The following is a 25,351-nucleotide window of genomic DNA, read 5'->3' as shown; positions in this document are numbered from 1 at the left end:
GTGGGAGACTGTTGGAAATATGCCCTAGAGGCAATAATAAAAGTATTATTATTATATTTCTTTGTTCATGATAATTGTCTTTATTCATGCTATAACTATATTATCCAGAAATCGTAATACACGTGTGAATACATAGACCATAATATGTCCCTAGTAAGCCTCTAGTTGACTAGCTCGTTGATCAACAGATAGTCATGGTTTCCTGGCTATGGACATTGGATGTCATTGGTAACAGGATCACATCATTAGGAGAATGATGTGATGGACAAGACCCAATCCTAAGCATAGCGCAAGATCGTGTAGTTCGTTTGCTAGAGCTTTTCCAATGTCAAGTATCTTTTCCTTTGACCATGAGATCGTGTAACTCCCGGATACCATAGGAGTGCTTTGGGTGTACCAAACGTCACAACGTAACTGGGTGACTATAAAGGTGCACTACAGGTATCTCCAAAAGTGTCTGTTGGGTTGACACGGATCGAGACTGGGATTTGTCACTCCGTATGACGGAGAGGTATCACTGGGCCCACTCGGTAATGCGTCATCATAATAAGCTCAAAGTGACCAAGTGTCTGGTCACGGGATCATGCATTACGGTACGAGTAAAGTGACTTGCCGGTAACGAGATTGAACAAGGTATTGGGATACCGACGATCGAATCTCGGGCAAGTAACATACCGATTGACAAAGGGAATTGCATACGGGGTTGCTTGAATCCTCGACATCGTGGTTCATCCGATGAGATCATCGTGGAGTATGTGGGAGCCAACATGGGTATCCAGATCCTGCTGTTGGTTATTGACCGGAGAGTCGTCTCGGTCATGTCTACATATCTCCCGAACCCGTAGGGTCTACACACTTAAGGTTCGGTGACGCTAGGGTTGTAGGGATATGTATATGCAGTAACCCGAATGTTGTTCGGAGTCCCGGATGAGATCCCAGACGTCACGAGGAGTTCCGGAATGGTCCGGAGGTAAAGAATTATATATAGGAAGTGCTATTTCGGCCATCGGGACAAGTTTCGGGGTTATCGGTATTGTACCGGGACCACCGGAAGGGTCCCGGGGGCCCACCGGGTGGGGCCACCTGCCCCGGGGGGGCACATGGGCTGTAGGGGGTGTGCCTTGGCCTACATGGGCCAAGGGCACCAGCCCCAATAGGCCCATGCGCCTAGGGTTTCCAAAGGGGAGGAGTCCCACTAGTGGAAGGCACCCCTAGGTGCCTTGGGGGGAAGGGAAACATCCCTTGGCCGCCGCCCCCCCTAGGAGATTGGATCTCCTAGGGCCGCCCCCCCCCCTTGGCCCTCCTATATATAGTGGGGGAAGGAGGGCTTTTGATCTATGCCTTTGGTTGCCTCCTTCTCCCTCTCCAACACCTCCTCCTCCTCCATAGCGCTTGGCGAAGCCCTGACGGAGTACTGCAGCTCCATCACCACCACGCCGTCGTGCTGCTGCTGGAGCCATCTTCCTCAACCTCTCCTTCCCTCTTGCTGGATCAAGAAGAAGGAGACGTTACGCTGACCGTACGTGTGTTGAACGCGGAGGTGCCGTCCGTTCGGTGCTAGGATCTCCGGTGATTTGGATCACGTCGTGTTCGACTACCTCATCCCCGTTCTTTGAACGCTTCCGCTCGCGATCTACAAAGGTATGTAGATGCATCCAATCACTCGTTGCTAGATGAACTCATAGATGGATCTTGGTGAAACCATAGGAAAAATTTTATTTTCTGCTACGTACCCCTACAACAATCTCCCATCCAAAACTCCTTGGGTATCATCTGAATTGGTTATCCTTCCTAAAAAAATATTAACAGTCACTGAAACATTACAACATAGTTGCATCAATCAATACCTTGCTGCCTGGATCACTTGTTTCTGTAAAAATTACACCACAACTTCATGTGCCCACGATATTTGAGGTTCAGAGCAGTCCTTGAGAGTAGTTTGCGAATCAATTACGGAGAAGGATTCCAGAGTGATTTTGACTGGATTTTGACTGGATTCCAGAGTGATTTGGAATTTGGGATTAATACATGTCCGCGACAGCGCATTTGTAATGAAACAATTCTCTGAAAGAATCAGCAAAGTAGAACTTGTAACGTTTCATTATGTCCCTCCAAATAACCTTGATGGATATCCTTGTCAGAATAGCAGAACCGCATATGAATCAATTAACACAGCAATGGGAAGATAAATAATCATTCTGAATAGCAAAGAATAGGTAAGTTCACATGAAAAAATAGGTCACCTTTCTAAATTCTAAACCTGTACAATAGCAAGCTGCGCTTGTGATCTTCGACGGCCTTCATCTGCCTGCGGTCAGATGAACAGGACATCTTAGCATCTTGAATTCTTAACTTGTATCCAGCAGAGTCAACCGGTTTTTTTCGTCTGGTTTTTATTCCATCAAATTACCCCCACCCCCACACCCACACACCGAACCCCACCCACGCAGGTAGCCAAAGAAACTGCGCCCTGCCGCCCATCAGGATCCCCATGCCCCATACCCCGCCGCCAATCCCCATACCCCGCTGCCGATCAGATCTGCGCAGCCGTCGTGCGATCTGCGCACTCCACAGCACCGCCGCCGCGGAACGACTGTCGCCGCCACGTTTCTGGATCGCTGGCAGTTTTTGGATCACGCGCCGCCACGGAACGTGCGATCGGCGACGCTGTACGGTTTCAACCCCAGGTATGAACACACATGTTTTGTTTGTTTGTTATGTCTACGTGTACAGATCAGGGCGATCCTGATGGATTCGTGTTCAAACTAAATCAACCCATGCCAGACTTCTTTTTCCACCTCCACCGCCGGCCGCTGCCCGCGCTCGGACCTCACAAATCAAACCCCTCTGTAAACAAGAGCTTTTAGGTCACTACTTCCGTGACCTAAAAGGCCTCATATTAGTTTACAAAGGATGTACCCCAATCTAGATAACATGAAAAATACTTTTAGTACTGAAATGTTGAATTGCACGACGTAGAAATAAACAATCTCCCATCCAGAACTCCTTGGGTATCATCTAAATTGGTTATCCTTCCTAAAAAAATATTAACAGTCACTGAAACATTACAACATAGTTGCATCAATCAATACCTTGCTGCCTGGATCACTTGTTTCTGTAAAAATCACACCACAACTTCATGTGCCCACGATATTTGAGGTTCAGAGCAGTCCTTGAGAGTAGTTTGCGAATCAATTACGGAGAAGGATTCCAGAGTGATTTTGACTGGATTTTGACTGGATTCCAGAGTGATTTGGAATTTGGGATTAATACATGTCCGCGACAGCGCATTTGTAATGAAACAATTCTCTGAAAGAATCAGCAAAGTAGAACTTGTGACGTTTCATTATGTCCCTCCAAATAACCTTGATGGATATCCTTGTCAGAATAGCAGAACCGCATATGAATCAATTAACACAGCAATGGGAAGATAAATAATCATTCTGAATAGCAAAGAATAGGTAAGTTCACATGAAAAAATAGGTCACCTTTCTAAATTCTAAACCTGTACAATAGCAAGCTGCGCTTGTGATCTTCGACGGCCTTCATCTGCCTGCGGTCAGATGAACAGGACATCTTAGCATCTTGAATTCTTAACTTGTATCCAGCAGAGTCAGTTTACAAACAAATGGAAAGTAGCAAAGTCCGTTGGACATGTCTTTCTATTTTCATATATATATAGCAAAACTCATAAATCTGTAACAATCTGCCCGTATGGACTGGATTTCTGTACAATGGGAACGGGCCTTTAGTACTGTTGGTATTTCACGTGATCTGCTTGCAGAGTCAGTTTACAAGTTTTTGCTATGTACCTGAGTCTGTTGGACATGTCTTTTTTTTATTAGTTACATATGGGGACTCCACACAGCAAGCCAGCGGAACAGACGACTTCATCACATGTACCTCCAGGTATATGTTCACCTATAAATTGTGCTACACAAGTCAAACATATATATGTTCAACTATATATGTGTTGCAGGCCCGATGGAGGGGACAAGTGTTGATGACTCTAACGAAGGGATTATACCCGTAGCCGATGATGTTGACAAAATTTACCCACGTAGTACAGGTATAAGGTTTATTTTTATCCTTTTTAGTTGAAAAATCATACCTAATAGACTTGGGCACAACCGATTCTAATGTATCAACATCTTGACTTCTAGGAGTCCATACTACTCCCTCCGAACGTATGATACTTGAGACCGATGGTGATAGCACATATGATACTCCAGGTATATATCTACCTCCATATATATGTTCAGCTACATATTTTGTTATACATGTCAAACACCATCACAGGAGATGTTGCAGGCCCGATGGAGGGGCCAAATGGTGACGACTCTAACGAAGGGGTTATACCTGGAGTCGACGATGTTCACAAGAATTACCCAAGTAGTCCAGTATTAAGGCTGTGCATATATACTGATATTGCTTTTATGCTTTTTATGTGATAAATCATACCTAACAGACTTGGGCAGAACCGATTCTAAAGGATCAAGCGTGTGACTTGTAGGAGCCCATATTACTCACTCGGACTGGGTGATTCTTGAACAGGCCGATTGTGAAAGGACATGTGTTCATCAACCTTCCCATCTGATTTCGGGTAAGTATTATGTTGCCGAAATGTTAAGACCATGTGCCTACAACTTTGCCTTATTTCGGTCCAATATATATTTATGTTAACATGATGCAGACAACCCTCCAATCTCATTCCTATATAATGTAGATTCGTTGCCAGCTCTCAGTAATCTGACAAAATAACTAGGTAGCATGCAACGTGACAGTTGGGAAGAGAGGTCGCATAATGTTCCACGCCATCCTCACAGTGATATCACTAATGCAGATCATGCAGACAACCCTCCAATCTCATTCCTATATAATGTAGATTCGTTGCCAGCTCTCAGTAATCTGACAAAATAACTAGGTAGCATGCAACGTGACAGTTGGGAAGAGAGGTCGCATAATGTTCCACGCCATCCTCATAGTGATATCACTAATGCAGATCAACCACCCTCTGTGGACCTTGAGGAAAAAAGAGAGTTGATAAAAACTCAGAGGCGAACTGCTTATAGAAAGAAACAAGAGGAGGCTACCGTCAAGCAACAAGATGAAAATTTGTCTGCCCTTACGATATCAGGTAAGAATGCTTTATGGGAAGGCACTGCGATGATATTATATATACTCCCTCCATTCCACAACATAATGTGATTATCATTTCACATGCAGATATGCTGAATGTGGGTGGGTTACCTCTCGGTGATATCACTAATGTGTGTCAACAAACCACGGTGGACCTTGACGAGAAAAAAGAGCAAAAAAAGGCTCGGAGGAGAGCTGCTTATCGAAAGAAAAAAGAGGAGGAATCCAGCAAGCAACAAGATGAAAATCTGACTGGCCTTACGATATCAGGTAAGGATGATTATGTTTATGATGACCGTATGTATACTTTCTTAGTGAATAATGTAGGCGACACATGTTTCCTCACCCCAACCCCACGAATAATTGACCAAGAATATAGAATAAAAATAATTGACCAACACAATTCCTGATCATTTAGGTTCAATTTGATATAGGGCAGACATACGACTTTTGAGTACATATAGACTTTATGTATGGACACGGAGGGATTCTATAAAAAATAAACCTAGATTAAGAAGTAGCTTCAACTAGCCCTGGGCAGATATGCAAAATGTTCCCCTGTTACCTCTCGATGATACCACCCCAACTACATCTAGCAATACATCATTGTTTAACTAGACCGTGCAGATATATAAAGTAAGCGTTTGTGTAGTACATGAAATCTTCTTGAACAATGAAGACCCTAAACCCTCCGTGCAGATATGCAAAATGTTCCCCTGTTACCTCTCGGTGATATCACTAATGGGTGTCAACCATTCTCGGTGGACCTTGACGAGAAAAAGAGCAAATAAAGGCTCGGAGGAGAGCTGCTTATCGAAAGAAAAAAGAGGAGGCAGCCAACAAGCAACTAGATGAAAAACAGACTGATAAAGAACACAATTGTGACTTAACAGACAAGCAAATTGAGCAGAGAAACGCGCGAAGGCGAGCAAGTTATCGGAAAAAAGTGGGTGACGGAACGATCGATCTTCAAGAAAAAAATCAGAAGTTGCAAGAATGGCGCGTGCAACACCCTAAAACCATGACTGAGGATGAAAGGGGGGAGTCAAGTGCAAAGAGAAAGGCAAAGTATGCTGCAAAGAAAAACACGCCGTGTGCTGAATCGATCGCAATGCCACGTCCAAATTTAACTAGCACATTGTCCAACCCTCACACACATTGTCCGACTCTCGCACTTTCAGTCCTCACGCAACAATTCGACAGTGAACAAATAGATCATGCTCCTACGGTCAATGTGGCCCCCACATACATTCGCAACACCGAAACCGATGGTACATATCCTATCAACCATCATCTTTCATCATGTAATCATTCATGATATATAAATAATGATTCGATGATGTTGTAGGTGCATATCTAAGCAGAACCTTCGGTGATGGTGCTATACATGGCAACCTCATCGAAATCAATGTGCACCTACAAAATGCCGACCAGCAAGCCAGTGATCCGGTAACAATAGCGGATAATGGAGTGGACAAGCAGAGTCATGAGTCCAGAGCAGCGCGTGGGAGGAGAGAGCGAGCTTGCAAGGGAGGTATGGCGGCAAAGAAGCGTCAGCAGAAAATTGGCAAGCAAAAAACATGTACGCAGGTACCGCATGGTGAGAGGAATGCTCTACGCGATCGGCGTAATGAAAGGTTTGCAGGTAGGGTGATGACCCCAACTGTCAGGTCCATCTTCATACCGGAAATGAGCTCAACTGGACAACCTACCGTAGTGGAAGCACACGGTGCCTCGACCTCATCTAGCACGCCGGAGTACACGATCAGAAGTGAAGGTAACACTCCCATCCTTACTCTCCTTGCGTCCCTTGAGACTAAACCCTCATTTATTGGTTTCGCACCTGAGCAGACGACATGGACGCTTGCCTTAGTCATTTCATGAATGATAATGTCAACCCTGATAGCCTCTTTGACGATGAGTATTACCTGTTTGCTGGTGAAGGTATGTACACCCACTTGAGCAGCTCGCCCGTTTGAAATATCACACTAATTATAAACATTGTTTGCAGGCTCAGATGCTGATGACATGGAGCACGACGAATTGGAAGACTCAAGTCACAATACCTATGTCGACCATGATCCATTAGACTATGTCTACTCAAACCTCCCAGACCACACACACATCCTGAAGCATGCCGCAAATTGCGATCACTGCAAAGCCAAGAAGTTTGTGTCCGAGGCCCCGGGATTCTGCTGTCGTAGTGGGCAGATCCAGCTGAAGCAACCAGAGCCCATCCCGGAGCTAATGAGGCTTTGGTCTAGCATGGATGCGGACTCAAGGCATTTTCGGGAGAACATACGGTTCTTCAACGGCCACTTCTCCTTCACAACCCTCGGCGTCAGCCTTGATGAAAGCTACACAAACATTAAGTCTGGGGTGTACACATTCCGGGCGCACGGCACCATCTACCACAACGTTCATTCCTTCGGGCCAACATCACGTCCAGATCATCTACAATTGTACTTCTACGACGACGACCCAGGCCTAACCCATCGCAAGGCTGCCACCGAGCAATTAGACCAAGATGTCGTCAGTAAGTTAGTGGACATACTCAGGGAAAACCCGTACTCCCAGCAGTTTAGGAGTTTGGGTGCACACAGGGACAACCTCGACAATTACAGGATAGACCTCAACACTGACCAGAGACTAGACCAACGGAAGTATAATAGACCTCTGTCATCTGAGGTCGCTGCAATTTGGGTGGAGGGCACTGACCTAGCGAAGAGGTTCGATCGTAGGATTACACTTTGTGGGAATGACAACCAGAGGCACAGTATACATGTGACGGCTGGCTCGTATGACCCTCTCTCTTACCCACGCCTCTACCCAAGGGGGGAGCTCGGTTGGCACCCGAAACTTCCTAAACGTGATGTCCCTTGGCCGGTTGTGCAACAACCAAGAGGTAGAGGTGATGATGGTGATGATGAGGACGCAGGTAAGCCTTATGCGTATTCTGTCGTTTAGATGAATTGTATACTTCTCATATGAATCCTAATGTCCGCGTTACTCATCCATGTGCAGAGTGGAATAGCAGGTTATGCATCTCGGTGAGAGACTACTACTGTTACATGCTCCAGACACGACCTGGGATATTCAATCCCATACTCTGTGGAGCACGATTGCTCCAGCAATGGGGGGTGGACATGTACATCAAGATTGAGAGTTGTAGGTTGAAATGGTACAGGAAGAACCAGACAAAGATCCGTGCCGACCTGTATAAAGGAGTTGTTGATGCAATTACATCCGGGGAGACCCGGGCAAGCGCTGTTGGAGTAAGGATAGTGCTCCCTGGAACGTACCCAGGTGGCGACCGTGACATGAAGCGGAGGCATATGGATGCCATGGCAATTGTCCATACCTACGGGAAGCCTGACATCTTCTTGACCATGACCTGCAACCCTAATTGGGAAGAGATAACAAATGAGTTGTTTCCTGGCCAGACTGCGCAAGACCGACCTGATCTTGTGGCTCGTGTGTTCCATGGCAAGCTAGAGGCTATGAAAGAGATGTTGTTCAAGAAGAATATCCTGGGTGTTGTCGCACATGTATACGTAGTCGAGTTCCAAAAGAGGGGCCTCCCCCACACACACTTTTTGATGATCATGGACTCTGCCTATAAGCTTGTCGTTCCGGAGCAGTACGACTGACTCATTTCTGCCGAGCTCCCAGACAAGCAAAAGTATCCTGAACTCCACGCCTTGGTGGTGAAACATATGATGCACGGACCATGCGGTGCTCTCAACCCCAAAAATGTTTGCATGCAACAAAACGAGTGCAAGTGCAGATACCCGCGGCCGTTCAATGAAAACACGGCACAAGGCAAGGACTCATACCCTGTTTATTGTCGTCGAGATAATGGTCGGCAGGCTAAGGTCCGGGGTAAAATGTTGGACAACAGATGGGTTGTGCCGTATAACCCTTACCTTCTGCGGATGTTCAATTGCCACATCAACGTTGAGGTTTGCTCCAGCATAAAGGCCGTCAAATACCTTTACAAGTACATATACAAGGGCCATGATAGGGCTTCTTTCAGCATCGACCAGCCAGACGCCGATGGTAACATTGATGAGATCAAAAGATACGTAGACGCGAGGTGGGTTACTCCTCCAGAGGCGATGTGGAGGATATTTGGCTTCCCCTTATGTGCCAATGACCCGCCTGTCCTACAGTTGCCTCTTCATCTCCCGAATATGCACAGGGTGGCATTCAATGAGCAAGCTCACTTGACCGACGTAGTCGCCTCTGAGAAAGCTTCCAAATCCATGTTGACAGAGTATTTCAAAGCTAACCAAAACCATCCGTGGGCTAGGAATATATTATACAAGGATTTTCCTGGAAGGTTCACATGGCAGAAGGGTAAGAAGTATTGGAAAGAGCGGGTGGAGCGTTATCAGATAGGTCGAATTGTGTCTGCCAATCCTACGGAGGGGGAGCGCTACTATCTGCGTGTGCTGCTAAACCATGTTGCTGGCAAGACATCCTATGAGGACCTGCTCACCGTGGACGGTAGGCTATGCGGGAGCTTTAGAGAGGCTGTCGAAAGGTTGGGACTCATCGAGGCAGATAACACGCTCGACGACTGTCTTACCGAGGCAGAGCAGTGGGCAATGCCATGTTCGCTCAGGAGGCTCTTCGCAACAATTTTGGTGCACTGTGAGCCAGGCGACGTGCGTGGTTTATGGGATAGGCACTTCAAGCCTATGTCTGATGACTATCGGCGATCACACACGTGCCCGATTGAGGTGGAACAGATGGTGTTGCTTGACATTAGGGGTATGTTGCAGTCCATGGGCAAAGACATAGCTGATTTCGCTCTTCCATGCATTGACGATGCGTTCGACCCAACCGAGGGCGAGGCCAGAGAAGTGATTGAGGAATCCAACGTCAATTTTGACATCAACGACACTAAATTGGCTTCGTCGCTAAACTCGGAGCAGAGGGTTGCATACGACGAGATACTAGCTTCTGTTGAACGCGGTGATGGGGGTGTGTTCTTTGTTGATGGACCGGGAGGTACAGGGAAGACCTTCCTGTACAGGGCACTGCTCGCCAAGGTTCGAAGCGAGGGAAACATCGCTATCGCTACCGCGACATCAGGCGTCGCCGCTTCTATCATGCCTGGAGGCAGGACTGCCCACTCGAGGTTCAAGATCCCATTGAGTTGCGACGATGGCGCCTCATGCACCTTCACGAAACAGAGTGGTACCGCCAAGCTACTGAGGATGGCCTCATTGATACTATGGGACGAGGCCACCATGACTAAGCGACAGGCGGTCGAGGCACTGGACAACAGCATGCGCGACATCATGGGAAGACGGGACCGACCCTTTGGAGGAAAAACTGTTGTGTTTGGCAAGGACTTCAGGCAGGTGCTTCCGGTCGTCAGGAGGGGGTCCCGGGGTCAGATAATCGATGCAACCCTCCGAAGTTCACACCTCTGGAAGGGTATGCGCCAGCTAAGGCTCGTCATCAACATGAGGGCTCATAATGACACCTGGTTTGCGGATTACTTGCTAAGGGTAGGCAATGGAACCGAGGAAGTTGACGATCAAGGAAACATACGACTCCCTGAAGATATTTGTGTGCCATCTACAGGCGAGGGTGACAACCTGGAGAAACTGATTGACCATGTGTTTCCGAGACTAGATGACAACATGTCCGATCCGAATTACATGACTTCACGCGCAATCCTCTCCACCACAAACGACAACGTCGACAAGATAAACATACGCATGGTAGAGCGTTTTCGGGGAGAAGAAGTAATCTGCCATAGCTTTGACAGTGCAGAAGACGACCCGTATGGCTACTACGCTCCCGAGTTCCTAAATGGATTGACTCCCAACGGTCTGCCTCCGCATGCACTCAAACTGAAGCTCAACTGCCCTGTCATACTTCTGAGGAACATTGATCCGGCTAATGGTCTGTGTAACAGGACGAGGCTTGTGGTGCGAGGTTTCCAGAGGAACGCCATCGACGCAGAAATCGTGATTGGACAACACGCGGGTAGGAGGGTTTTCCTTCCTCGAATACCCCTATGCCCGTCTGACAACGACATGTTTCCATTCAAGTTCAAGAGGAAGCAATTTCCTGTAAGGCTTAGCTTTGCTATGACGATTAACAAGGCTCAAGGACAGACGATTCCGATCGTTGGCGTGTACCTACCTAATCCGGTGTTCTCTCATGGTCAACTCTATGTTGCATTGTCTCGAGCCACCGCGAAGATCAACATAAAGATCCTCATTGAGAAGGAGAAGGAGAAGGAGAATGGCAAGAAGCAAAGCAGTAAATCAAATAAGCGAAAAAGACCTGCCTTGTCCTTACAGACCTCGATGAAGAACATCGTCTATAAGGAAGTCCTTACAAGCTGAACTTCGCTCTTAGATATGACAGGGATTTACTCTTATGCTACATATAATTTGGTGCTCTTCGGTGTTCTTGTACAGATCTCTATCTTTCGATGTAACCAATTGAACTTTATTATGTTTATACTAAGTCAAGTAATAATATATTGCCTCGAATTTGAGACTTTGCAAGTTGCCAAATTTTGTTGTATGTGACATTATTTTTCGTTTTGCTGGTTTGCTTATGTATATTATTCTTTTGTTGTTTTGTAATCAATCATCTACTACATCTAAACTCAGCTCTGTTTTCCTGCACAAATATTGCACACTGCCTGGGTCACTCTGTTGTTGTAAAACTAGACTCCACTGGAGTGTTCTACATTAGAGAAATATTTATGATGCGGCCCCAAAGCAGGCACGGACATTGTTATTTATTTATTTATTTTTGCTATGTTATTTATTTCCCTTAAGCGGAATAACTCTGGTTGCTTGATCATGACCGGAGACTATCTTTGGTATTAGAACTACAGTTACACCAATGGGTTATTTGCATCTCAAGTTAAATTAGTCACTGTTAATCAACAATGAAATGTGGCCGTTGGTTCTTTGATAATTGATGGTACAGATGGGCAAAGCAGCAATAATATACCACACTGGATTAATGGTACAGGTGGTGAAAGCAGGGATGATATACCACACTGGATTGATGTTACAGATTGGACCCAAATACCTCCCTGATTTTTTTTCCAAAGGGTGCGATACTGGACCACCACACAACATCGAAACTACATCTTTATATTATTTATCATATGTGGAGGTCTCTGTATATTCTCTTATTTCCCCCTTATTTGAATTTTATAATCCTTACTTTTCAATACATATCTAGACATTGGTGGGACAGAATGTAAACATAAAAAATATAGACTTCTTGTTGAGATTAATATGCACCTTTATTACATCCAGGGATAGGGTTTTGGAGAATTTTCATCCGCTTGGTTACTTTCTCACGCCGTGCCCGTAAAAGAAAGTAGACTTTCAGCGACCAGATTTGTAGCTTTTGTAATGGGGAGTGTGAATGTGTATCCATGGGATGTATAAGAATATGCAAATTCAAAAAGAATACATTCAGAATAGTCAAAACTGAAAATTGTGCATTGAACTGACCGTTTCTGCAAGGCTATGGCTGTCAGTTGCTTGACCCCTTCTTGCCCTCACATGGATGAAACCTTGCTTTGGTGGTGGGGGATTTTGACCAACAGCCTTAGTAGTATTTCTTGAATTAGCTTCAGTATCTTTTCTGAAACTACCACTCTCATCACTGGACCTATGTGCCTTGAAACACTTTGCTTCTGTATCAGTCTGCACATTAAGATTCCAGTGAATTAGCGATTAGGACAGACGGGAGAAAGAACAATGATCACTTGCTCTCTGTATAAGCTGTGTTGTGGGCATTTTTCTTTATTACTAGAATATAACAAAAATATTGTAAACCACCTTCTAGCCTGCCAAGTGAAACAACTATTAAACTGTCAATCGGCACAACACAACTTTTATAAGGGGAACAAAGATGGCACCACTGAAATCAAATATCACATATGACAATAATGATAGCTTGCAGACCATCACGAATATGATGCCTGCTAAAATATCACAGTAGGTTATCATGTTTATACTCAATCTATACTGTACTCACTGGACGATTTATACTCCCTCTTCAGTTATAAAAAAATACAGTACTCTGTATTCCCGAGTACTCTCATTGCAAACAATAATATTACACGAAAATATCACAAATATATTAACTTTGATCTCTGTTACTAATTAGGAAGAAGGTCATTTCTACTGAAACCACAATGACAATGTCAATCCCACTCCTAGAGTTGTTGCAGATCAACAGCTGATGTGAGTACAAGAACTCTCCTCCTATCTGCAAGATCAGCAGTACAAGCAATACATTTTCTGAGTATATTTTCATATTTTCAGAGTACTTGAAGCAAGATTACTAAAGTTACTGAAATTTACTTCAAGCAAGATTACTGGAGTAAAACACGCTCACTATGTTTACTGAAATTTTACTAAAACTGTGCCCACAACTACATCTCCTACTCCTAATCTGTACCCATACGCATACAAATAAATTGTACCCTATTCCTAATCTGAACCAAAACGCACGGGCAACCATGAGTAAAGGGAGGGGACAGGGGAAGCTCACCACGCGCTAGAGATGCTGGCGAAGAGGAGCATCGTCGAGCAGGATATCCTCGAGCAGATGTACGTCGTCGAGCAGGATGTCCACGATGCCGTAGGAGACGAAGGGGAGGGCGTACCCCATGCAGCCAGGCCGTCGACGACTGCTCCTCCCGCTACTCCTCACAGCACCATCTTCAAATTCAGAACCGCCGCCTCCACTCCTCACCATCTTCAGATGTGCTCTTGCTCCTCCCACTCATCCTCATCGCGGGGACGTCCAGACACTTCAGATCCAGCCATGGGTACAACTCACCAGCTGCTCCTCGCCTCCGCTTTGGTAACAAAAACAATCTTGTGGCGACCTCGCTGGTGCAGGCGACGCGGGTGAGAGGGAGCGGCGAAGACGTCACAGGAAGGCGGCGGCGGCGACGCGTGTGGGGTGGAGGCGAGCGTCGACGTCGACGCGGGCGAGATGGCGGCGGCGACGCGAGCAAGAGAGGCGAGCGGCGGCGACGCGAGCAGCGGAGCGAGGCGAGCTAGGGATTTGGACGAGAGAGTGGGGAACGAGTGAGTGAAGCGAGTGAGCCAGCGAGGGGCAAAATTGAAAACGGACGAAGTTTCTATTACCTTTGTTCCGAAATATAAGTATATGTGACGATAAATGAACGTGGATTCTAAACGCTCTTATAAAAACTTTACGGAGGGAGTGTATGTTCATATATTTATATGAAATCAGCAGTATCCAGTTTTTTATTGCAAATGAAAAATGTGTTAGTCTGACTTTTGTTCTAAGATATTATATTTATTTATTTAATGCAGTATAAAATATTCTTTGTATTTTTATATGTTCCACTTTTGTTCATCAGAGATAAAAAGTGATGGATTCCAATGAAGTTTTAGAAATATCATGCACGTCGGCACTGACGTAACGATGACGGGTCGAACTGAGACACAACGAGAAGAGGTGCATACCACTAATTCTTCTTTATATGTATGAAATGAAATGAATTCCTCTTCATTCTTTTGTGCTAAAAGAAGAAAGTTAGATTCGGCGATGCCCCTCCCCTTTCGGGGCGCATTCCGATTATGTTATCCAAAAGGTGTATTTTTATATGATTATTTTTTCAGGACATGGGAAAGATAAAGATGTATTCTAGCGACGTTGAAAAAGAATCCATCAACAAGGGTTCTGAGACGATGTCGTTGGAAGGGGACGAAAGGTTTTGAAGTTTTTTACAACACAATGACATTGAAATTGCAGGGATTTGTCTGGCTATTTTGGTTTTCATTTTATGCTCTCGCGAAACGGTAAAAAACTGGTGAAGCTGGTTGGCGCGGTGAGTATTGTCCGTTACAGACATTTTTAGACCTTCCACGTGAAGTATTCGTGTTAACTACATATATTTCTTTTGCATGATAGGTATGAGTTGAGAAAGTAGTTTTTATTATACTTGCTCAAACATCATGTGAATGAAGTTAAAGAGCACTTTTATGATATTGTGCGGGAATTTCTTAAGCCCGTCAAGTAGATCTTAATAATTTATAACATATTTTTAGTTGGGTCATCATTTTATATGTATACATTGTCAATTTGCCATTTTGTTATCGGTTTAAATTACAAGTGAAGTGGACTTCAATTATTATGCAATTGTGACCGTGTTATATTATCTCTACCTGTGAAATTTAACATGCATTATCTTTATATAACTTCAGCTAAATATTTCAGCAGCCCGTGGCAACGCACGGGCATTCTACTAGTAGGTAAAATAGATGGGGCATCTAGGTGCCTGGGCACCTTGATTGTTTTGGAAACCGTGATATATTTAATTAGTTTTCTACTCATTCTTCATGCAAGACTTTTCATACTTATGATTTATTTTTGTTTCCTAATTATTAGGCATGCAAGACTTGCCATATAATAAATCGTATTAATGTATTTTTTATTTGAACTGTCATGGTTATCTAATGCGCGTATTTTTGTTTCCTAAATATCTAATACATACCAACTGGTATATACTCAATATTTTTTGAACTCTTACATATCATTTTTGGTTCCTAACTATCTAATATGGGCATCAAATACCTACTAATGAAATTATTTACATACGTGATATGTATATACCCAATAATGTATTTCCTAACTATCTAATACTTGTATCCGGTACCTACTGACAATGTACATACACGGTACGTATATTCCAGGTCACGTAAAATATGGCTACATATATACCTTGCTATGTAAAATATACCCAATGAACTTCTACTGTACCTTCGTAGCAAATAAAAACTCCTAGTATACCCACATAGTTTATACGACATGGTCACATAAATATTCTAGTATATTCCCAACGAACATAAATAAAACAGTATACCCAATGTGTCTGCACACGTATATACCCGGCTATATGAAAAAGTGTAGAAACTGTTAGGTATCATGTCAACGTATATATAGTAAAATATGGCTACGTATATACCCGACTACATGAATTATGGCATCCATAGGTATCTGAATACCCGGGTACAAATCTCACATCTGCGGGGTATGCAAAAAAATATGATGGGTATGCACATACCAAAAAAATATCCATTTTGAAAAAAGCTTGAAGACGTACATGTGTATTTTCTCATGGAGACAAAAGATAACTATACCTTCTGTTCCCAAGACGATCATATACATACGTATCTAATTATGTATATGACTTCCTATTTTTATGTAAAAAAGAAAGAAGTGCATGTATAAGAAATAAAGTTGGGGACGTACCATGGAGCATGCATGGACGGACCATTAATTGCTAATTTTCCCCTATATTGTTTAATCTGGGCATTAAGTGTCCATATGAAGCAATAATTTGCAATAATTCTTTCCTAATAAAGAGCTAACATGGTTGACCCAATACTGCTAATACTAATTACACATGCACACATCTTAATGTAATCCAACGGTTTGTAGGCAAGGTGCTTGGGCACCTAGGTGTCCCAAACTGGCGTTTTGAATGAAAGGCGTTTTGAATGCCGTTTTGTCTTCATCATTTTCACACACACGAATTTGATCGTATCCTGCACAGAGGTCCACAATGGACAAAGGGAACTTGTTTTTGAAAGTCACTGAATTCAGCTTGCAACAATCAACACAAAATCGCCAACCACCCTCTTTTTTCTTTACCAGCAAGACAAGGGAAGCATAGGGACTCAAACATGGTTGCAAGACGCCTGCAGCAATCATTTTAGCTACCCGACGCTCGATCTCGTCTTTTTGTTGCGGAGAATATTTGAAGGATGAGAGTTCGGGGCGTATGACCAGGTTCCAGATTCAAAGCATGGTCATAAGCACGATGAGGAGGTAATTCTGAAGGTTGTGCAAAAACATCTGTTTTGTAAAACATTGAGGTCTAGCGGTAGGACGGTACTGATGTTGCCCTGATCATGCACCTGATCCACAATTGCCATTGGCCATACATCATTTACAGTTAAAAGCGTGCTCTTGGTTTGGACGGACGGAAGCCGTGGCTTCGACGGCGCCGTTGCAACCAGCTCTAAATCTAGCCAACCGAGTCATCGGAACGAATTTCACACCCGTCGCAATGGAATTTTACGGCCGGGTCGAGAGAATTTGGGCGCATGCGGACGCAAGTCTAGGCTGTGGTTACCAAATTGCGAGTGCCCTGGGTAGACTGCAGTGGGAGAGGATTGGGGAATTGGAGGAACAACAGAGAATAAGAGGAACGAACATAGAAGGTGAGAGCGGTTCCGGCGAGCACATTCCAAACCACTTTCCCCTTGGCTTCTTCCTTCGATCCCCCAACCCCCGAGTCCAGATGAGTGAGAGCGGTTCCGGCGAGGACATGACCCGCCGCCGCCGCCGCCGCCTGCCGGGCGACGGCGATCTCCTCTGGGAGATCCTCCTCCGCCTCCCGCCGCAGCCGTCCTCGCTCCGCCGTCTGCAGGCAATGGCGGCGCCTCGCCACCGACCCCAAATTCCTCCGCCGCTTCCGCGAGCACCACCGCAAGCCGCCGCTCCTCGGCGTCTTCGAGTGCCGCGACGAAGCCGTGGTCTTCACCTCCGTCCTCGACCCTCCCGACCGCATCCGTCCCGAGCGCTTCGACCTGGGACGCTACAGCGGCCGCCGCGACTACACCTTGGCCTGCTGCCGCCACGGCCGCATCCTCGTCTTAGACCATGTGGACGGATGCCTCGTCGTGTGCGCCCCCATCACCGGCGAGCAGCGCCGCGTGGCCGTTCCGCCCGAGTTCATGACGGGCCCCCTCAACGGGGAGGTGCTCTGCGCTACCGGCGACATTGGCCACGTGCACGGAGAGTGCCACTCCGGCCCCTTCAAGGTGGTCCTGGTGTCCATGATCGGAGAGGATTTTCGACCCATCGCTTGTGTCTACTCCTCTGAGACCGGCTTATGGGGCAGTCTCGTATCAAGTCCATGTTCACCTCCTTTCGGGTATGGTAGAACTGGCAGACTTGTTGGCAACACACTTTACTGGTTGCTTTGGTCTGTTATGCGGGATAGCATACTTGAGTTTGATTTGGAAAATTTGAGTCTGGTTTTGATGGATCAGCCACCCATTGACGATGATTTTCGCCTTGCCGGCTGTCAGATCATCAAGGCTGAGGATGACGCTCTTGGCTTTGCCTATTTGTCTTACCCAAGCTTCCAAATGTGGCAGAGGAATTTCAATGCTCATGGTGTTGCCATATGGGTGCTGTGGAAGACCATCGAATTGCATAGCATTCTTGGGCTTCCTCCTCATATTCAGAGACCCACAGCTGAGGTGGTAACTGTTACGGACTTGATCTTTCAAAAAACTGTTACGGACTTGGACCATGCTGGGAAGATGGGAGTTATACTGAGCTATGCTGAGGATACTGATGTAGTTTTTTATATTTGTGGATGCAAATGTCTACATGGTTCAACTTAATCCAATGCAATCCAAGAAACTTCATGAAACAAAGTGCATCCTTGACAACTATCCTTTCACAGGTTTCTATACACCGGGTAATTGCTCATCTTAGTCCTAATATTTTAGGAACAACCCAATCCAGCTATATTTCTTACAATGTTGCCATATGGGTGCTGTGGAAGACCATTGAATTGCATAGCATTCTTGGGCTTCCTCCTCAGATTCAGTGACCCGCAAGTGAGGTGGTAACTGTTACGGACTCGGACCATGCTGGGAAGATGGGAGTTATACTGAGCTATGCTGAGGATACTGATGTAGTTTTTATATTTGTGGATGCAAATGTCTACAATTCAAGTGTATCCTTGACAACTATCCTTTCACAAGTTTCTATGCGCCAGGTAATTGCTCATCCTTAGTCCTAATATTGTAGGAGCAACCCAATCCAGCTATGTTTCCTACAATGTTGCTCAAACATCTTAACTGTGCCTCTTAAGTCACTAACAAGTTAAGCTTAATCAACAATCGTCCCTTTGATAGATGGACAAAATTTACTCATGGCTTTATTTTTACTTTTATATGTCATCACTAGTTGTATTTATTCTTGGAAGATCCATATCAAATGTCAAATGAGTAAAAAATGCAAAATCAAATGCCACTTAGTTGGCATGTGTGCAATCTCAAACTAGTTGTATTCTTTTATCCGGTACTTCTTTTCTGTTTAACTGTTTTAATTTTGGATTTTTTAGTCAATGATAACAACTTTTGTTTACCTTCTTAAATAGGCACAGCCATTGCTGATGGATCTAATGGAGCTGAAAACGCTGCACAACACATTGGATGATTGCTAATGTGCTGAAATGGTTCAGCATGTAAGAACATCTTCTGAATATAGCTTAAGAGATATGGAGAATTATGTCTTTTTCTCTATGGAAATATGTGGCTGCCAACATGGGTAAAATGCACTCTCAAAATATCGTCAATTTGGCTGTAGAGATTCACGCATGTAAATAACATACACAACAATTAAAATGACGGTAATGCCGAGATAAAATGACTCTTTTTGTTGCAAATGATATCCAAACGTTGAATATCATGTGGATGTTAAAATGATGTGTACCTATATGGGCATTCATAGTGTTCTCCTTGGTTTAGCTTTTGCAAAATCATTGAATTAGTAGTGCATTTTGTTGTTATAAACATCAGCCATAATGGCCCTACAAGTTGAAAACGAGAAGATTGACGATTTTGCTTTGTCCAGCTATACATTAGTAGTCAATTTTGTTGTTATAAACATGAATAAGTTGGAGGCTACGTATTGGTATCCAATCAGGTTATTGATGGATTGATGATTTTGCTTTCTCTAGGCGAAGGAACAGCTGCTGCAGTTCTAGCTGGGTCTGTCGCATCGTCTATGTGTTTGGCAGAATTTATAAGTTATCTACCCGAACTTCCTGAACGTGTGCTAAGTTTCTAATGTAACAAGATGCTTTTAAATAGCCTACTATTTTGCTGTATCTCCCGAGTAATATTTTCAGTCGTATTTCATTGTATCTTGTTTATTTTATATGGTTGTGCTTGGCAGCCCTTCTCATCAGCCAGGATTGAGTTTTGGAGTGCATTTTTTACTCAGTTAACCATAATCAAACATACTGAACAAAATCCAATCGATGGTATATGTCCTCCAAGAAAAATCAAGCACCTTTTCAGTTATATCGAGATATACTCACCGTGTAGTATATGTCCTGTATCATGGTAGTAGTAGTGATTGGTTCGACATGATTCACATTGTGGGTTTTAAATTGAGCCATAATGTCTCTATACAAACATTCACACAACTGGGGAACACAAAAAGCTCCATATGCACCGGATGCCTCTATACATACATTCACACAACTGAGGAACATAAAAATCCATATGAACCGGAAGCAAATATATGGATGTCGTACAGGAGGAAACTTAGGTGCTTGCAAACCTCATGGGAAAACAAGTGCTTATCTTTAGTACTCCCTCCATAAAGATAACTAAAGGAGTGATCTAAATGCTTTTTGTCATACTTTGTTCGACAACTGCTTCTTACAAAGTATATTGGTGACATTTAAGGTAGCAAAAGATGCCATTGGTGTCGAGCGTGCAGGCCAGGGCTTTGTAGCTGAGCCACACAGCGGTTCCACCCGTAACTTAAAAAATTCATAAGTAAATTAAAAAATGAAGTAAATATGCTAAAGAGCATGCAAAAAATCATGGTGAAACAACATTCAAGGAGCTCTACACAAAAAGAAAAACGAGTCTTCAAGCCACACAACATCTTTATTCTTGGTTTTAACTCGGATGCAATGTATAGCATAAGTCCTATAGCCAACAGAGCAGAGATGGTTTACACGCCCCAAGCCTTAGCGATTAGCAATAATTAGTCATGGTATCAGATGCATAGATCTTAACATTTGCTTCTAGAGACTAGTTCTGGCCATTAGATAAGGTCCACAAAAAGCTTGATAATACAATACAAAAACTACTACTAAAGAAACAGATATATATTGTGATCCGCAGAAGACAAGGCACACTGCATATATTTTACAAGGAACCCTGCTGCAAATAGCTTGCACCAGGAAACGGAAAAAGAAGAAAGCCTCGTGATTATTTCCAGCTGCCTTCAAAGTTGGCGGCTCCAGGCAATATAAGCGTATGTTGTCCACGCTAGAAATTCAACCTTGTACTACCCAACAAGAATCAGACCATGTTAATTTACCTCTTCTGACAGAGGGCTTTCCATATATAAGAACCATCAAGCTGAACCGGTTAACCCGGTTGCCTTCCGCTCCAACCAAAAATTTGCTGGGCTATGGGGGGTTGATCAATCAAGAGCTTTTGCCTCCAAAGCTGCCGAATCCACCCCAGCTAGAGCCAGAGCTACCAGAGTTGCTACCAAACCCGCCAGACCGCCCTGAACCAGAACTCCCAAACCCACCACTTGAGCCGAATCCACCTCCACCACCACCTGATCGGCCAAACCCTGAATCACCGAATCCACCACCACCACCTGATCGGCCAAACCCTGAATCGCCAAATCCACCACCTCCGCCGCCGCCTGACCGACCAAACCCACCACCTGAACGACCAAAACCGGAATCACCAAACCCGCCACCTCTGCTGGAAGAGTTGCCAAAACCACCACCGCGGCCACCAAAACCACCACCACGTGAGCGCCCACCTCCACCTCCACCTCCGAACGAATCATAACCACTAGCCATTGTCAAGTCAGAACCTTCAACATTGATCTTTGGAAGCTGCAAAAAAGAGAACACATTGAGCATAAATGCCATAAGAAAAAACTCAAGCAGCGACTTTAAATGACACAAAATCTCACCTCCGTAAACTTGCCTCCAACGTCATTCTCGATGCCCCTGACAGCTCTACTTTGGTTGTAGCTGTACATCACAATTGCAGTGCCTTTCTTCCCAGCACGGCCAGTACGGCCAGACCTGTGAACAAATATCTCTGAATTGTTTGGCAATTCATAGTGTATCACCTGAAACAAGGAAACACAGCCAGTCAAGGGGTTTGACAGCAGATGTTGCAATGAGATAATGTTGCCAGCTTTAAACAGATTAATAATGCAGTTCTAAATGACAAAAGGAAAGGCAATGACAGAAAAACACTAACCAGATCCACATTTGGAATATCCAAACCACGAGCAGCAACATCAGTGGCAATCAAAGTATTAAAGCGCCCTTCACGAAATCCTTGAAGTGTCCTCTCTCTCTGTTGTTGTGTAATATCTCCATGAAGAGCCTGACACTGGACACTTCGACTCATAGTGTATGACAACCGATCAGCATCCCTTTTTGTTTGCGTAAATACAATGCACTTGCCACCTTTAGCATGGTCCTGCAATGAACTCACACACACATTACGTCATAGAGTGCAGAAAGAAACTTAGATAGCACTTAAGAAAAAAATATTCCATTGATACTACAGAGAAAACATCCTTGCCTGAATCAATTGCCCAAGGACAGCAGGTTTTGCATGATTCTCTGTAGCAATAGACAACAGAGAAATCCCTTCTGCCAGCTTCTGGTCATCTTCACCCACCTAGAAAAGAAATAGTATCATAAACCAAATCCAGCTAGTAGCTATGTATTTTCTTAATTAAACAATGTGCTTATGATGTCATGCAGGTGCAACAAAGAGCAAACTTAACCCATAAATGTTACTTAGTTCATAACTTTGAAGTTTATTAACTTCAAAAATGATTTAACGCTATACAAATCTTCAGGGAAAGACTAAAGAGTTGCAGGCACATCCACACATATTATCAAAACCTGAAATTGACTATGCAAGTTTTCAAAAGAAAAAGGTGTCTTTGGCATTTACACCACCAGAATAATTTTCTTAATCCTCTTGATACTAACACTAATGCTTATCTTACTAGAAAAGACGCAACAAAAGTCCAAGCCTAACATAACAAAATTGAAGTTACTTCTCATGATAAGTTCCAATGCAAGTAGAGACAGCAAATGCATGACAAATAAGGTCAGATATGGATACACAAATTTTGCAATGAAATCAAAGTTGCAGTGTTCAGTAAAACATGGGTAAGCATCACTCACAAGATCAACTATGACAGGATCTTTGAGGTACTTCTGCATCAGCTTGCGTATCCAGGGTGGCATTGTTGCGGAGAACATCAAGGTTTGACGTTTGGCAGGCACATTTTGCAAAATTTCCTCAACAGCTTCATCAAAACCCACTGACAGCATCTGGTCTGCTTCATCGAGAACAACAAACTGGACATTTGACAAATTCAGAGCACGTCTATTTAGCAGATCAATTACCCGTCCAGGTGTCCCAACAACTACATCAACACCCTGGCTAAGTCCTTTCATTTGTTGCTGAATTGGAGTGCCTCCATATACACAGAGTGTATCCAGCCGGGAAGAATCAACAAATTCTTTCTCAACTTGTTTTGCAAGTTCCCGTGTTGGTGCCAAACATATCGCCAGGGGATATATTCCAGGTCTGTGAATCCAGAGATTCAATTGAGGTGACAATGCAACACAAGATGGCACTAAAAGGAGTAGAGGGAAAATGAATAATGATTGATGCGAAAAATGTCCAAACTTACTTGTTAGCTGCGTTATGGCGAATAATTGCATCCATTATGGGGATTCCAAATGCCAAAGTTTTCCCTGTCCCCGTTTTGGCACGGCCAACCATATCCTTGCCTTGCATTGCTGGCTCAAGGACAGCTCTCTACACATCACAGCAAAAGGAAGGGGATTTTAACATCCAAAACACAAGGCATCCACTAATGGTGTGATCATGTAAGCAGTAAACAATCTACCCTACTGCCAGGAGAATATTGAAAGATGACAAACATAAAGGTACGCACAAACAGATAAAAAATTGGACCTATACAGGGATGGTTTGATTGACTCAATCTAGAAGCAGAAGTAAAAAAAACAGCTGAGCATGCATAACTATTATCACAAGAGAAAGGGACACGCAAGCACATAATAATACAGAGTGATAATCGCAGCTGCTGAACAATATGATGCAACCTTAAATTTTTTGTCTCTCGTTAGAAATTACAAATTAATTAATTAAGGTTCCATAGACTAACTTATATAGTGTATAAATTTCACTGGCAATAAAACATCTGTCCATTCAGAACGAACCAAAAGATCACAGTTGCCTCGCATAGGGCAGTGAGGTAGTGGAAAACCACACAAAACTATCATAGTGGGGAAGAACTGCTCCGCAGTTCCGCGCATCGGAGCAAGCCTCCTTCTGAGCTATGTTCAGAATTAATTAACTGCGGAGAAGTTACAACATTCCAAAAGGAGGAAATGTTCTCGTTCCTACAGAACACAATTAACTGGGCAGCAATCAATCAAGCAGTAGCCCCAGAGAGCAAACAAACCACGGACGATCAAAGGAGGTAGTAATCACGTTCCAATCGAAGAGAGGGGGAAAAGGCTGCGTGCCTGCCTGCTCCCCTTACCTGGATGGGGAACAGCTTGGTGATGCCCTTGGCGGAGAGCTTGTCGACGATCTCGGACGAGATCCCGAGCTTTGCGATCTCAAGCCCCTCCTCCTTGGCGCCGGCGCCGGCCCCAGCCACGCCCCCCGCGGGCTTCCTCTTATCGTCGTAGTTCCACCCCTCGTCCGCCGCGAACTGAGCGTGCGCCCCGGCCCGCGCGGCCCCCGTCTCCCGGAACCCGAGCGGGGCCGGCCTGGAGTGGAACCACATCGCCGGCGGCGGGAGCGGCGACCTTGGGGGCAGGACCGACGCCGACGCCCCGGCGGCGGAGGGGCCCGCCGGGTGCTGCAGCAGCGCGGCCAGGATGGCCGACGCGGCGCGCCTCCGGAGGGGATCCGCGCGGCGGATCATGGCGTACATCCTGGCTGGCCCTGGCTGCGGCGGCGGCTAGGGTTTATGGCGGCGGCGGGGTTTAGGGTTCTGGGGAGGAGGAGGGGGGGACGAGGAGTGGAGAGGGGGAGAGAGGGAATGGGGTTGGGTTAATAGCCAGGCACCACGAGAGATATTTCTGCGGCTCCGGCGCGCGCGTACGGGGCGGAAATATCCCCTGCTCCCACGGACACCGACGGGTGGGGTCAGGAAGTCACCACCCAGGCGGGCCCCATCTGTACGTGAAACGGTGGAGGTTGCCTGGGGTTGTTGCGGGTGCCTCTAGCAGTAGCTGGGGTGAGTGAAGAGGTTACGCGGGAGTGCGGAGGGGAGGTGAGACGTAGGGAATGACTTGTGG

At 44.9% G+C, this 25,351-nt stretch overlaps 2 protein-coding genes and 3 long non-coding RNA genes across 9 annotated transcripts; 3 read left to right on the top strand and 2 right to left on the bottom strand.

Moving 5' to 3' along the window:
• Positions 1-1,688: 1,688 nt before the first annotated feature.
• On the bottom strand, positions 1,689-14,278 carry LOC123102217 (uncharacterized). Of its 5 annotated transcripts, none has more exons than XR_006448833.1 (5): positions 13,696-14,278; positions 12,648-12,842; positions 3,093-3,553; positions 2,244-2,308; positions 1,689-2,120 (listed from the first exon to the last, which is right to left on the bottom strand). It is a non-coding gene; the product is annotated as an uncharacterized lncRNA (long non-coding RNA). The 5 variants fall into 5 exon arrangements; XR_006448834.1 differs by having other exon boundaries at positions 1,689-2,064; XR_006448832.1 differs by having other exon boundaries at positions 1,689-2,308.
• On the top strand, positions 2,446-4,429 carry LOC123102219 (uncharacterized). The gene is made up of 4 exons (XR_006448837.1): positions 2,446-2,687; positions 3,846-3,909; positions 3,980-4,069; positions 4,164-4,429. It is a non-coding gene; the product is annotated as an uncharacterized lncRNA (long non-coding RNA).
• On the top strand, positions 4,470-5,511 carry LOC123102220 (uncharacterized). The gene is made up of 3 exons (XR_006448838.1): positions 4,470-4,603; positions 5,003-5,137; positions 5,227-5,511. It is a non-coding gene; the product is annotated as an uncharacterized lncRNA (long non-coding RNA).
• A 3,241-nt stretch (positions 14,279-17,519) lies between the features above and the next one.
• LOC123102216 (uncharacterized) lies at positions 17,520-19,942 on the top strand. The gene is made up of 2 exons (XM_044523517.1): positions 17,520-18,982; positions 19,367-19,942. Exon 1 carries the CDS (start codon positions 17,925-17,927, stop codon positions 18,600-18,602), a length of 678 nt encoding a protein of 225 aa, XP_044379452.1. The 5' UTR covers positions 17,520-17,924; the 3' UTR covers positions 18,603-18,982; positions 19,367-19,942.
• A 1,072-nt stretch (positions 19,943-21,014) lies between these two features.
• On the bottom strand, positions 21,015-25,085 carry LOC123102215 (DEAD-box ATP-dependent RNA helicase 9). Its single transcript, XM_044523516.1, has 7 exons — positions 24,586-25,085; positions 23,707-23,834; positions 23,192-23,600; positions 22,575-22,673; positions 22,245-22,469; positions 21,949-22,110; positions 21,015-21,868 (listed from the first exon to the last, which is right to left on the bottom strand). Exons 1-7 carry the CDS (start codon positions 24,982-24,984, stop codon positions 21,440-21,442), a joined length of 1,851 nt encoding a protein of 616 aa, XP_044379451.1. The 5' UTR covers positions 24,985-25,085; the 3' UTR covers positions 21,015-21,439.
• Positions 25,086-25,351: the final 266 nt, after the last annotated feature.

Source organism: Triticum aestivum, chromosome 5A, assembly GCF_018294505.1.
Source record: "Triticum aestivum cultivar Chinese Spring chromosome 5A, IWGSC CS RefSeq v2.1, whole genome shotgun sequence".
Classification (NCBI taxonomy): domain Eukaryota; kingdom Viridiplantae; phylum Streptophyta; class Magnoliopsida; order Poales; family Poaceae; genus Triticum; species Triticum aestivum.
This window is presented reverse-complemented; position numbering and strand designations above follow the sequence as displayed.